At 39.6% G+C, this 14,966-nt stretch overlaps 1 protein-coding gene across 1 annotated transcript in view; it reads right to left on the bottom strand.

Annotated features, from left to right (window-relative positions):
• vav3 (vav guanine nucleotide exchange factor 3) overlaps nucleotides 1–14,966 on the bottom strand; it is a 110,454-nt gene that overhangs the window by 81,289 nt on the left and 14,199 nt on the right. The window contains exon 2 of the mRNA XM_079260228.1: nucleotides 6,699–6,815. Coding sequence (XP_079116354.1) covers nucleotides 6,699–6,815 — 117 coding nt within the window. The remainder of the gene's footprint in view (nucleotides 1–6,698; nucleotides 6,816–14,966) is intronic.

Raw genomic sequence — 14,966 nt, forward strand, 5'->3', positions numbered from 1 at the left:
GATAAATGAGGATGGTACGTTTGCAAATTTGCCACTTCAGTAGATGTTGGTAAAGTCACCCAACACATTGCCACTCATTAAAGAATGAACTAATTTTAGATAGAATTTCATATATACATACAAGTACATGTCATCACCAATTATTTACCAAATAAAATGACGCTAGTCAGTATTTATAAAATATTTCCGATTATATAAATATGACAATATATTATTTTATAAATATTTCTTTTTAAAAAATGCTTTAAAATAAATAAATAAATAAATGAACAAAAAGTCAAATAATACTGAAGACAAAGGAAAGTGTCTTTGGATGTTTGTTTTCAGTGCTTCTTCTGCACCCTGCTCTGTGCTTTTAATGTTCTATTTCTTATCTTTGCACATGAAATATGCTATCTCCATACATTTACCTGTCTTTCTTAGTTACATAACATACCTATAACATTGACAATTTCTTTCATTAAATTTGCTTTTGTTTTTTAACCAAAATCAAATGTGAACGTCTTTATTTTCTTTCTAGAGCATATTGGAAATACTGGCGTATCAATGTTGAATGATGTATTGTTAAACCTTTTTTCTTTCATTCATTTTTTCATTTATTTGTGTTTATTGATGAAAATGCACAGAAGATTCTTGTCAGAGAAAAGATGCATCTGAGCAAATTTTCCACCAGTTACTTTGCATCTGAGGTACCTGGGCAGATGAACAAATGATGATATTCGTGATAACAGTATAAAAAGGAACTACAAGACAGCATGACTTGATCCAAATAGTGACTAAATCCAACAACAGGCACCTCCTAAACCGACTGTCACATCTTTTTTTGCTTGATCTGTGACATCTCACATGTACGACCAACGCTGACTCATTTTCTCCTAACGCTGAGAAAACTGTCTGTCATGAGACTGTGAGTTCTGGACAGCTCATGTCAGCACTTTGTTTCTATTTGGAATCTGCTGAAATTAGCAGTAAAATAAAAGTTGGAAACTTAGTCATCCTGTCAGGAGTTTTGATGACAGTGTGGATTTTAGTCCAAGTCACAACCGAGGGCTTCGTTTAATCCTCTTCATCACAAGAGGGAACTTAGAGCTTGCTGACATCTACAAATACGGGGTGTATGAGTATAAACACTGTCTCCTCAGCAGTCTGAGAGCATATCATGACACATTCTTATACGTGATCTGCGAGAGGATGAGTTTGATGCATCAGCTTTGATTTTTAGCTGGGTATCAGCTGGATATAGTGGCTCTCGGTTTCTCTAAATACTTAAAAACCACAACTCTGATACTTTGGTGCACTTCCTCTCTTTCTGCCAGGTGTGGGGTGTGTGTGTGTGTGTGTGTGTGTGTATGGCCTGTACAGCCAAGTTTCCCTTTTCCCTAAAGACCTTACAAACCTTCACGTGTCTACAAGACAGATGTGCAAACCAGATGTTGCATTGCGGAGATAGTTGTGCAGACAGACCTGCTGCATTCGCCTCAGTTCTCTTACTGCGGCGTTGTTGAGTTGCTGCCATTTAAATCATCAACAATTCACAGCTGTTAGTCAGACGCATTTGTAATATCATGACTTTTAACACATGCTCTGTTTTAGAGTCTGGTCATGTTTAATAAGGACTCTTCCTTTCACGCTCCTTCCCAGGTTCTAAGAACCTTACGCTTAAGAAGCCAAGAGATTTCCAGCACGTTTTTCTCAAAAAGACCCCATCAAGACTATCAAACGAACTCTAAAGTAAACAGACGCAGCTGATGTTTTATTCATGAGCAGTCCGGCAGCTATTTTTAAAACAAAGGGAAGGAAAAAAAAGACGAATAGGAGTGGGACCGACGGTGAATGGCAGCTTTGCCCATTCCCTTCTCTCCTCACTCCATTAGCCTCTACAGAGTCAGCCGAGCGAGGATTACCATCCAGCTCGCCGTCTGATTTCAGTATGTTAGAATCACTCTGGGCAAAGTGGGATCCAAAGGGGGGTCATCAAAGTGCCTTACCACAGCCAAGTCAAGTCAGTGGAGGATAATGAGGTCAAGGTCATGCAACACAGAACTGAAGGTTAATCAACTCGTGACCCGCTCAGAGACACAGAAATCCTAATTGGATTCACTCTGATGCAGCTGTCAAGTGCTGATGTTCATCCATTTAGTGGCAAGAAGAGCCAATAAACTGAGCATAGTAGCATCTTCTGATAGCTGTTTCCAACAGGATGATGCACCTTGTCACAGAGCTCAAAGCATTGCCACATAGTTTCTTAGCATTTGCATGGAGCGATTTGATCCAATCAAATGTCCAATCAGAATAAAACCGCCTCGTGTAAACATCTCAGCTAATCTAATCGACCCTTGGTGATTAAAGGTTATGGAGGGTCTCTAAATCTGAAAGGTTGAAACAACAGATTTGTACACATACCACTAACAAACACCGCAGTAACTGTAACTAATGTTGTGTTAAGGTAACCATTGCCAACATCAACAGGCCATGGTTGCGTTAGGACTAATTCCTTCAAGTTACGTAGCATCACGTTTGCTGTTCTCCATCAGTATGTTTTCTGGAACGTCTATTTAACTTGTAGCTCATCAGCAGCTACCTTTTCCTCTCAAGAGAAGCTTGTCTCAAAGTTTCTTACTTGTGAGCTTAACTACTGAAGTCTGACGTCTGACAGCAGAGTGGCCTACCCAGTGGTGTAGTCCAGGGTATACGTAGGTATACGAACATTCCCACTTCTTTTCCAGTCAGCATTCAGTATAGCCACTCCAAAACCCCCTGTGATGCTGATTTTACAATTACAAACGCCCCTACACATGTAGCTATGTCGTCCAGAAGCTCAGCTAAGGTTCCCTAAGTTACACAGGTGCAGTTAGCCATCAGCTGCATTAATCTTAGCCTGAACATAGACAGAATGAAGATATATATGTCTATGAGCCTGTCTCTCACCAGTCTGGGTGCCAGAACTGGTTTAGTCATTTCATAACTCTTCCCTGAAAGCGAGGACCAGAAATTATGTGACAATGAGGAAATATGATGATGGATTTTTGGTGAAAACTAAATGGAATAGTCTAAGATGTCACTTTTACTTCATTTTTTCTGTTTTGTTTTTTTTTTTTAAAAAGAGCAAAAAACTGAGAGTATACCCAGTTCTTGAGGGACCACTACACCACTGAGCCTACCACTGCAGTGCTTCTGGTTCAGTTAAGACATATTGTCCATGTGAAACAATTTATTCCCTGTATTTGAAGACATGCCACAAACAATAATATTGCTGTGACTGTACATGTAACACCTTGCTGAATCTATGCCATGAAGAATAATGCAGTTCTAATGGTAAAAAGGAGTCTAATCTGGTGATATTTCCATTTTAGAACCAGTTCCACACTATCAGCAGCAGATGGAAAACTGATGCTTTGGTATAAAAGATTGCAAAAAAGGTCAAAAGTTTAAAAGATTAACCAGCAGGCATCTGCTTAATTAAATTATGTTTAAGAATTTCAAACAGAAACAGTGAAGCTACTAAAGCCCTGCAGATAACCTGCGCGTTTTAAACCTCAAGCTATTGTTTTACGCTAAGCCGCAAGGCTGCTGCTCGCGTATTCATACCGCATTCGCTGAAAGACATGAAAGAAGGATTGATATCCTAAGCAATAAATCGGCATGTAGGGGTTGAAATTTAAATCTAAAAAACAAAGGTGAGAATGCAAAATCACCAGAATGAAGGAATCTGCTCTTCGCTCTAACTTTGCTTTTCCATTCGTTTGTCCTCTCTGCTTCCCGGAGCAAGGATAAAGATTCGTATTTGCATACCCACCAAGTCATTCAGCGAAGATATTTCCAGCCTCAAAGAGAGAAACTTGCCAGCGGTCGAAAATCTTTTAATTATAAATGATTTAATGAATAGATGCTTTAATTCTCTCAGCTGCTAAATTCAGCAGTGATGAAAATGTGCTGTTGACTGGATCTGAAGCCTATATCATTTTCCTTGTCTACTCCTTCTAGGATTATCTTTCCTTTCAGAAGATCTGTTCAAACTGCATTACTAACAATCCGCTGACATCCTTTTCTGAGTTGCATGAATAAAAACAGCATTTTTCACTGGATACGGTCCAGTTAGTCATCTTCCAGTTTGAATTACGGAGTGAGATTCATCCCCCATAGAGGTTCAGATGGTTTCACTTATTTCATTCTGAGCGATGAGCTGAGAAGATCAGATCTAACATGGTTCCACCTGCTCAAAGCTCTGCCTTAAGAAAGAAAGGTTTCACAATGAACGTTAAACTGCGGACACACGTGCAACAGTTTCGCAGGCCTGAATTGCACAAGCGGTCCATTTTTCGTAAGCCTTTCTCTGGAAGAGTGTTGCCACCTGACCTGCGGGTTTGCCCTGAAAAGGGAAGTTCAAAAGCAAAGGCGCAACTTCCATATGTGAGTCATGCTGCTGCTTTAGAGCCCACAAAGGTGAACCCTGTTCAGCTCATGTTGTTGTTCACACCATTCTGATGGCATTACTTCATCATTTTAAATAAACTGTGTGTCGACTGTAGCTTTTTCAGCACCTCTGAGAGCTTAATGTCGCTTCCAAGTTGCCCCTTTATTGATGGAAAATAGTAAATTTGCAGCATGCAGTGTCAGCCTTTAAATTTTGCTTCAACAAAAATCACTTGGATGCATAAAAAAAGGCTTTAAAACAAGGATACTCAATCCTGGTCCTCGAGAGACAGTGCCCTGCAGGTTTTAGAAGTTTCTTGGCTACAACACAGCTGATTCAGATGTTTAAACACTAGACAAGTCTGCTTAGCACCCATTGTCTCCTTCTTTCTTTCTTCTTCTTTTTCCTAACCGCTTAATCCAATTCAGGGTCGTGGAGAAGCTGGAGTCTATCCCAGCAGTCTTTGGGCGAAAGGCAGGGTACACCCTGGACAGCTCCCCAGTCCATCGCAGGGACACGCAGAGACATTGATTTGAGTCATATGTGTTGGACCAGGGAAACTTCTCAAACCAGCAGAACCCTATGCCTTGAAGGCCACGATTGAGGACTCTCTTGATAAAATATGGTGTTAAAAAGCTGCAAGTCAACCTGGTACACTTTGATGTCAAAATGTTTTCAATAATAAGAATGATTTAGATTTCTTCAAAGCACCCTAAGTGCTTCACGTTGAGTCCATAATTCCTTCAATTTTCATTCATACTCGGTGATGGGAAGCTACATGGTAGGTCTGTCAATCAAACGTACACGCTCCAATTATGCTGAATTTCAAGATTAAATGACTTCTAGACGGAGGAATTAGAAAAAAAATTCACTCCCCCCCACAGTTGTCATGAAGGTAAACCTGACCTATTATCCCAGGCTGGAAATATGTTTATTTCTGCTGTAAAGTTGGTCTTTTTAACATGGGAGTCTATGGGGATTTGCTCAGTTTTGGAGCCCCTAGTGGAGGAAGGGGAACAGTAATTTTTGGCACTTCCACATCAGCTTCACTTTTAACCACCACAGGTTGGTGCTTGGTAGACAGAAATGACACATTGGCGTCTAAATAAGACAAACACCATCAGACTGTTACAACATCTTTCAGTTGGCATGTGAGGCCGTTCATATCAGGCAATATGATATATAGTTTTAATTGGTTAATTTAATCCGTTTTGATTTTCTTTTAATTGATTATTTCTATTTCATTTTAGCTCTCTCATTTAGATGTATCTAAAAAGGGGGGTTGGAGGTGTCTTTTTATATAATGTGTCTGTCTGTGTGTTTTCTTTATGTCTGATTTTAAACTGTAAAGCGCTTTGAGTTACATATTTTATGTTGGAAAAGCGCTTCATAAATAAAGTTTGATTTGATTATATATCTCCAAAACGGCCGTTTTGAGCCAGTTTTGCCACAAAAGTTAATAAAACAACTAAACAATCATATTACAGTTTTACATAATTCAGTCCTCGATATTACATCCCTGGGATTATTGGTTAGACAAAAAATGTGCCTGGAATCGGGAATGTTTCTCATCGCAGGCTTATTAGTGCAAAGCAAAATCCCCACATAAGAAAGAACAAGAGGGATAAATGATGTCTTGTGTTGGGCGGGGTCCACTGTCATCATCACATTCTAATAACGGCCGCAAACTTGCTGTCACAAATGGATTTTCCAGAATGAAGTCACCGAATCAAAGTTTCTCTTCCACTCTGAAGCACCCAAACACATTTTAGGATGTGAATACGTGACACTGTCGTCTCCAATCACAGGCATCGGTAGCCTGCAGCGCTTCCTCACTGCTCAAGGCTGCGATTTCTAATTTAACCTCCTGGGAAGTTTTTAAAGGGGCAGCGGAGGTCTTGTCAGAGAACCGCAGACACTTTCACAGCCCTGCAAAGCAAAGACTAACAGCCCGAAAACACAAGGAATGAATCCGGGGCGGCACTTTCAACCCTCTGTAAAGTCTGCAAGCTGAGCCATTTTACTCTAATGAGAGGAACGACTGAGTCATCCTGTTGATTTTTCAGCTTTGGCTGAAGAGTTCAGATTTGTGATTAAATATTGAATAATTGTCCAGAAAATACAAGCCAGAAGCCACCGAAGATGCTCTAAGAATGTACAGAATCCAACTTTATCGTTGAAAGATTACGCTTACGCTCAGAAATCTTATAAAAAGAAGCAGGATTTCAAGTTACAATTTCAAACCCAAGTCACAGAAAAAGCCCAAAAAAACCAAAGTTCTTACCTTCCCAAAGTTCCTGACATCAAAAAGGTCAAAGGCGTCAAACAGGTCGCTTTTCTTCATCCCGAATACTTCGCTGCACGCCGCCAAGAAGGTCCTGATATTCTTCAGGCACAGGCACTGGGACAGGAGGACAGAAAGGGTTTATTTCTCATTTAGTCACCAGTAAATGAAGGCAGCATCAGATACACACACGATACGGTCCATTATCTTTTATCCTCCCGTATCCTTGCGTGTTACTGTGGCTGTTTCAGCCTGGCTGGTAATGAGGATGCTGGAGAACCACAGCTCAAACACACAGATGGATCGGTGCTTATCGGCCTCATTACAGCATCTTTATTCATTAATATGTTGCTTCCAGTAGAAATAGGACACATCTGAGTGGTGTAAGTAGAAAAACATATTTGGATATTTGTACAGTTTGCTGTCACAGCCAAAATACCATATTCTGGAAGAAATTACTTTTCTTAAAGTTTTGCTATGGGGTTTTTTTCTGAATAAAGGTAAAAAATAATAAAGTCACCATACTTGGAAGATATTTTATAAACAAAAAATAAAATTTAAAAAGAAAAAAAATAAATTTTCAATGGAAAATTATAATGACGTAACAAGGATGTTTTGTTTTTTCTTTTTCTATGAGCAAAAACATTTTTTTTATTTAATATCTTTAATTGTTTTAATGTTTTTTTCAATAAAAATTATTTAAAATCATATTTTATTTACATTTGTCAACATACTTCCAATAACTTTCGAAAATCATTTATTAAAATTATTGCATTTTTTTGTTTTGTTTTTCTCAGCTCAAATGCAGGTAAAATAACAGAATCATCTTGTAATTTGGATTAAAATCAAATATTAGTCTCCAAATGTGAATTTTTAAAAAGAGTCCTGGATAGTTTAATGAACTTTTGCAGCTGCTGATTGGCTGTAAAAAAATATCTCTAACAAGACAACCGTCCGCGTAAACAAGATAACAAAACTCCTCAGGATGGCGCACGGTGTCGGCATCCGCCGTAATGGATGGTATGGGCTTCACTGACCAGGAAACATGGCTGCCATGAACAGGTAAAACCCAGGTGGACATTTTAGAAACTTCTCTCTTTCCATTAATCAGAAGGAGGTTTGGTGATGCTGGGGATGATTATGTCATCTTGGAGTGGTTAATGCTGTGGCCTCACAGTAAGAAGGTCACTGGTTCAAGCCTTGGCTGGGGGGGTGGGTTTGATGCATGCAAGGTTAGGTGGTTACTCTAAATTATCCCTTGGAGTGAGTCTGAATGGTTGTTTCTCTCTGGCAACCTGTCCAGGCTGTACCTGCTTCGCACCTAATGAGTGCTGGGATAGAGTCCAGCTTCGCTGTGACCCTGAGCGGTTAAGTAAATGGATGATGAGAATATCTCCACTAGTAAAATGACATGTTCATGGTGGGAAATGGAGACAAAAGTAAAAGTTATACATTTACATCCTACAAAGGCGATCTATAAACTGTTTAATAAGATCATTGATAAAAAAAATTTAAAAAAAAGTTAAATCCATGCATTTAATAAATAAAAAGAACATTTTGTTTTGATTCCATGTTTTCTCTACTTGGGTTAAAACCTAATATAACAACTTGATACATTTATTTTGGTCTGTTTTTACAAAGCCAGAGTGTTCAGCTCTCTGTCTGATTTCTTTATACTAAACAAAAAAAGTTGGAAAAACTTCCAATCCTGATGATTTCATCATGTTTGTCCGGGTTGTAGCGCTGAAACTCAGCGGTTGGTAAATTGCAAAACAAAAACAATGGGACATTATGAAAGCTCAGTCTGAGTCATGGACCCACTGCAACGTGGTGTTACGGTTTATTGGCAGGATCAGAGCAGCATAATGCAATGACAAATGAAAACAAAGGTCCTCTGCAGATAACACACTGTGAGCCTAATTACAGCCGAGGGTGCACCCTGACAACATTCAGTCAATAAGCATCTCTGCTAATAACAGAGAAAACTTACTGAGGATGCAATTTCTTCCCCATCTGCAATGCAAATCTTTCGCTAATGATCTTAACGGCACTCATTCCAGAAGCTATTTATCCAGATTATGACCCCCCCCCCCCTTCCTCTTTCTAATGCTGCTGCCATGGTGCGGAGAAAGGTTTCTGAGGTGATTAACATTCTTCATGAAGAGCTCGCAACTGCAGACAGCGGAGTGAAGGAGAAAGTGTCACCATAATGGAGTTAACCAACACACAGCATCCGCTACTTCCTGCGGGACGGGACACAAGCTGATAGCGCTGAGATGTTTCAGGAAGTCATGTGTTTTTCTGGCCACATCACTGGAGAGCTGGAGAGGCTCTGACAGATGACCTCATCCGAGGGCGTATCCATGCATTCTTCATTCTGGTTGCACCCATGGCCGAGCTTTCACGTGTTTCTGTGCTTATAGCTGGTGTGTTAATGAAACACAGCAGAGGATAAGACGGGGCAACAAAGAGATAAAACAGGAAGGTATTGCTGCCACGGTCGGACGGCCACGTCTCTGCAGGCAACAAGCTTTTCAGTGTAGCCGGCAGATGTCTGAATAAACATGACAGAAAACCTCTTTTGTTTCTGTGCATCAATTATTGTTTGAGAAAAAACATCTTGTGCTGTTTCTGCACATTGTGCATATGGGTGCATGCATGTGTCTGTAGACAGATGCAGCCCGTGCACATGAAGCTGCTGTACAGCTGTGTTGCAAGGCTCCATGCTACTAAAAACAACTTCATGAGGTTTCCTTTCATGTTGAGCTTTTCACTGCCAACCAATTCAAACAGCAAATGTTTGTAATTAATGTGGTTAGACTGCATTTACTTCTCACGCTTGACAAGTTGCAGACATGATTGTGCACATCGCTGACACCTCAGCGTGTCAAGTGATGTGTGTGATTGTGTACTTGAGGCAAAGAGGGTTTAAGTGGTACAAACAGCAACTAAGTAATAAACGGAAGCAGCGCTTGGTGTGTTCCAGCGTTCCCATCTGCAGTGTGGATGCAAGCGGGAATAAGAAGTTTGTGGTGTTTGGGAGAGCTCTCCATTTCCCATCACCTCCAGTGAGTCTCTCAGACTGGTGGGTCTGGAAATGTTGTTCCTCTCCAAAGTTGGCTCCACTTCACATCTATTCTTTGCCTTTATGAAATATGTACGGTATTATCTAAACGCAGACTGTTTAGATTGCAATAGCTATTTAATATTCCTATCTTTGGAGTAGATAACACCTCAAGCATTAAGTTGCAGAAAGTGTGTTTTTTTGTTGTTTTTGTTTTGCTTATCTCCATAGTTTCTGCATCAGCAAGAAATTCATACAACAAAATAAAGATAAATTAACACAAATAAGATTTTTTTAAAAATGAAATAAAATAAGGTGAGATAAAATAAAAAAAAATGTATAAAATGAAATTAAATGTGATTAATTTCAATAAAATGAAATTAAACTAAATAAAAATATTTAAAAAAATAAAATGAAATTCTGTGAATAAATTCAATTAAATGGAATTAAACTAAATGAAAAATAAATAAAAATTCTATTGTGATTAAATTCAATAAAACTGAATTAAAATAAAACAAAAAATAAAATAAATTATTCTCTCAAACATTATGATCATGGAGTCCATGAGAGGGTGCACCACTCCTTGATCTCGTCTGCAACTGTTTTTGTAATGATGTTTCTTTCCCACGGTTTGGCTTGCAATTTTAATAAAAACGTTAACACTTGTATTTACAATAAAAAGAGTAAAAGTTACAAGTTAGTAAAGTGGAAAATAAAAGAAAAGGAAAAAAGATAAACTAAGAAAATGTGAATATATTCCTACCTTATTTCAAAACTTTGAGTCATTTTGTTTACCTGTGAACTCGCACAGAAAGAAATTATTTAAAATAAATCTGGTGGTTTGAGTCTGTAAGACTAAAGAGGACTTTCTGAGAAATGCTGTTCTGCTACTGAGGGCAAGGGTCATTTCTAGTTCAGTCTTCAACAGTTTATCTTGTCAGAGAGTTTAAAGGTGCAAAGCCAGAGAAGATGTCTGTCTTCTTAAACGAGCAAATTCTTACTTTACTGTCAAAAGCAGCTGCAATATCCAGTCAGGTTATTGTGACATTAAATTCTTGTCACTAAAAGTCTGCATGGGATGTCTGTCTAATCATACCTGGACCCAGGTTGAGAGACCCACCATGTGAACCTCATGCAGGATCACATATTAAGAGTCTGCACTGAATATCAATTATAATAAAAACACATAAAAATCATCCACTTAAACTAAAAAATATGAAGAAAAAAAAAGGTTTGAAAACAAGATTTAAGAAAAATCCTGAACTGAACTGTAAAAAGAAAAAGTTAAATTATTTAAAGCCAAAGTCAGTTTTAGTCAAATCTCCAGGAGGAATACAAGTGAATAAAAATGGTATCTTTTCCTCTATCATACCTCAAAAAACAAGATCAATTGAAAGAAATTCAAACGTTTCAACTTTCTATTCAACAATGACTGCCTTCTTTTTTTCTTCTTCTTGAGTAACAGGTTGACAGGAAATGGATTTCACTCGCAACTTCCTGTTTCTTAAAAATAGCCTGACTGTTCGACCGCCTGAAAGAAAATAATTCAGTCCGTGTCATCTCTAAAAAACAAAGCTCAAATAAAGCAGCTAGCGTCTGTTGATCCAGTTATGCGCAGATAAACTTTCTCTTTTGGTTTATATACATATATGTATGTGTGTGTCATGACAGGATATGTGTGTGTGTGTCATGTGTATCCACCTCTGCTGAATTACACTTTTCAGATGGCTTCACCAGAGACAGAGATGGCCAGCCAGGGAGATCCAGATAAGACCAAAGCAGCAGGCAAAACGTGAAAGGATATTATTGAATGTTTACACTTGTACACATCACTTTCTTTTATCAGACAAGCACATCTTGCCTTCCTGGAGTCTCTGGAGAGTCCCATACGATCTCAGTGTATTATCTGAGGGAAGCAGCTTCACAGAGCGCTTGTTAAAGACGGCGTGTCTTCAGCACAAGGCTGAGGACAGACGACAGGGAATTGTGTTAACTAGAGAGCAGCAGCATGAGGCAACCGTTAACTGTTCCGCGGGCACTTGTTCTTCTGCGTTAGCGGCTCTCTGGGGCTCAGGGTGGTCGCTTTGTGTGTGTGGTACAAATCCAACTTATTAAGCTCGGTCTGAATTAATATAAAAAGGTTTCAGACCATTTCTTGATATTTATGGTGGTCTGATGTGGAATTCTGATGAAAAACTGGCAGCAGAGATCATATTCCCCCAGTTTTAGCTTCTCTCCATTGGCTTCCTGTAAAGTCCAGGATAAAGCACTCTCACTCTGCAGGTACTTATGGTTCCTTGAGGTTCTAAAAGTAGAACAAGAGTCAGAAGCCTCAGCTATCAGGCCCCGCTCAGAGGATGCATCTTCCAGTTTGTTTCAGGAGGAAGACACTTTCTCTGGCCTTTTAAGACAAGCTGCTGCTTGTGACAGCGCTTCAAGTTCGGACTGGCTCGGTGACCCTTAAGGTGAATTGATTATAGAGTGGCGTCTACATCAGGTTGGTTACGCTATAGACTCTACGTAGGCTCGGACCGACACCTCTTCGGACCTGACGTGCAATGCGGCTACGTACTCCGTTGTGATTGGTCAGAGTGGAATAGTGTTTCTGAATGGTCTTGTAGCTAAATTCTACACGCTGCATGAGTTTAAATCCAGCATCAGACATTCCTTTGGTTATGCTGCTATAGGCGAAAGACTTATTTGAAAGGTCCAACTAAGGTTGGAACAGTTTGATGCAGTTTGGTTTAGGGAACCCAAATCACCTTTTCCACTCGTGACATGTCCGCTTTGGTTTCATTCAGACACTGTTCTCACTAAAACTGGCAAATTTTTTGTTAAAAGCGACTAGCGACAAATCTAGCAACTTTTACTGGAGTTATTAGAGACTTTTCTGGTGTTGTGGCGACTGACTTGAAGGCACATATTGTTCTGCAGTTACTGTAAGGAAGGAGCAGCGGGAGCCTCTCCCGTCCTAAAGCACTCCCAGGCGGCCAGTCTCAGTCGGCTCCGGCTGCAGGTCAATGTAGAATAACTGCAGTAGGTTGTGGAAGTTCACCTAAACATAGTTTATACCATTGTCAGTGACAACTGGCTGCATTATTTTCCTGTACATAGTTCGGCGAGTTAAACACTAATATTCCTCCGTTACGGGGGCGTTACCATAGCAACGCGTTAATCAGCTGGTTCAGGTGAATGAGAGAAACGCGCTGAGGCTTGACAGCGGTTGTTTGGCATAAAACATACGTTGAGGCCAACGTCAAATAGTTCCTATATAAGCGGTAAAAGCAGATTAAGCGACTCGGAACCGTGCATTTGACGGTGATAATGCGCGACACGGGGTCAAGAACATCACGATGTGCAGCGTTGTATAAAAATACTGGATAATTACGTTAAATAATCGAGATCTCGATTTCAGTCAAAATAATCGTGATTATAATTTTTGTCATAATTGAGCAGCCCTAACATGCAGTGGTTTACGTTCTTTCATCTTTGCACGTGGCTTTAAAAAAAGTCCAGAGTGCACCTCAACATGGCGCTGGTCTCCCTTTGTTCTTACTGCCAAATCGCACAGGAAGTGATTCTTTCAACCAATCAATGAATTGCAGTGTGGGCAAGTGGTAAGATCGGTAGCCTGATGGAAATGTCCTAAAAAAAAGAATGGATTTCTGGATATTCTGGCACTTTTTTCCAGTTTTTGCTGGTGGAAAGGGAAAAAAAGTGTACCGAGTCGGACCTGTTGGTGGAAAAGGAGCTTTAGACTGCTGAGGTTCTGTTTCAGGTTCTGCTGGAGGTTTTCCTACAAGTTAAAAGACAGTTTTGCCCTCTCCACTTTCACCCACAACTCCATCTATGCTCAGGACTGTAGACCGAATCAAACACTGGATGTAATCTACTGGTTTTCATCTCATTCCAGTAGTGGTTTTATGCCTTAGGGCTTCAACTGGGACAAATGAGGAAGTATAAATGCCAAAGATTTCTACAAAATAACCCCCAATCATCACAAAGAAAGTTAAAAATAAAGCTCCAAACACACATAATAAGCAGCTGAGGAAGCCTTAAAATAGAGGAAGCCTTGGGAATGTCCTTCCCAACGTCCAGACGTAACCTGCTGCACCTCCTGAGCAGCAACTGGCTTGTTCGTCAGCTAATCTACTCCAGCTCCTCGTGTACTGACCTGACCTGCTGTGGGCAACAGACCAAACACCATGCTGCTGTGAATGGCTAGCAGGCAACTTCCATGGCAGATCTGCCGCTGTGAAGATGATTTGTAGATCAATCAAAAAAAATGAGGACTGCGCTAAAAAGTAAGGCCTGGAAAACCAATAAACTTTTATTGAACTCTATTAATCCAACCAAGAAGAGTTGCCAAATCATGGAAGGACAGGCTGGATTTTACTGGGAATTCAAAGAAGTGTTTGCATTTTTGTGTCTGGAAGTGTAATTTCAACCCAGGATCCACTCATGAAAGCCCACAATGAATTAAAACTTCATTTAAGAGAAAAATACTATTTTCCAGGGAACATCATCTTACTTTACAGTGGAAATCATTGAAAACCCAGTTTTACTACAACTTTTATACCTAATTGAATTACATGTGAGTTGAGAAAACTGATCTGTGTTAAAAAACCATGAAACCAGTAAAGTGTTTATACTGCAAACCTCAAAAAGATAAAGAATTCATAGCGAGGTAAACAGAAGGTGTTAGTTTGAACCTGATATTATTTCTCATAATTACAGCTCAGTTTTTACTTTTTTCTCTTATATCTGAAAATATCTGACAAAACAATTCAATAGAAAATGAGCTCATGATCATTAAAATATCCTTTACTGATCTGAAATGATCACCTATCTAAAATAAGAGTCATCTAAACAACTGATGACGAGGAAACATCTGCTGTTAGCAAAAATAGCTAATCCGCCAATCACATGGCAACATCCCGATGCATTTCATCACGCAGACATGGTCACGACAACTTGTTCAAACTGAGCATCAGAATGAGGAAGAAATGGGACTTAAGTGCCTTAAATTCACACAGACTCTCCAGAACTGGACGACAGAAGATGGAACGTTAGATTTTCATTGTGGATGAGCAGATGACAAATCTGCAGCATCTCTCTTCATGTCAACATGGAGCCAAATCTCTGAATGCTGAATATACAAAACTTCCTCATGAAACAGTCCCACCGCATAAACACTGAAGTCA

The sequence above is a fragment of the Telmatherina bonti genome (assembly GCF_933228915.1).
Source record: "Telmatherina bonti genome assembly, chromosome: 20".
Classification (NCBI taxonomy): domain Eukaryota; kingdom Metazoa; phylum Chordata; class Actinopteri; order Atheriniformes; family Telmatherinidae; genus Telmatherina; species Telmatherina bonti.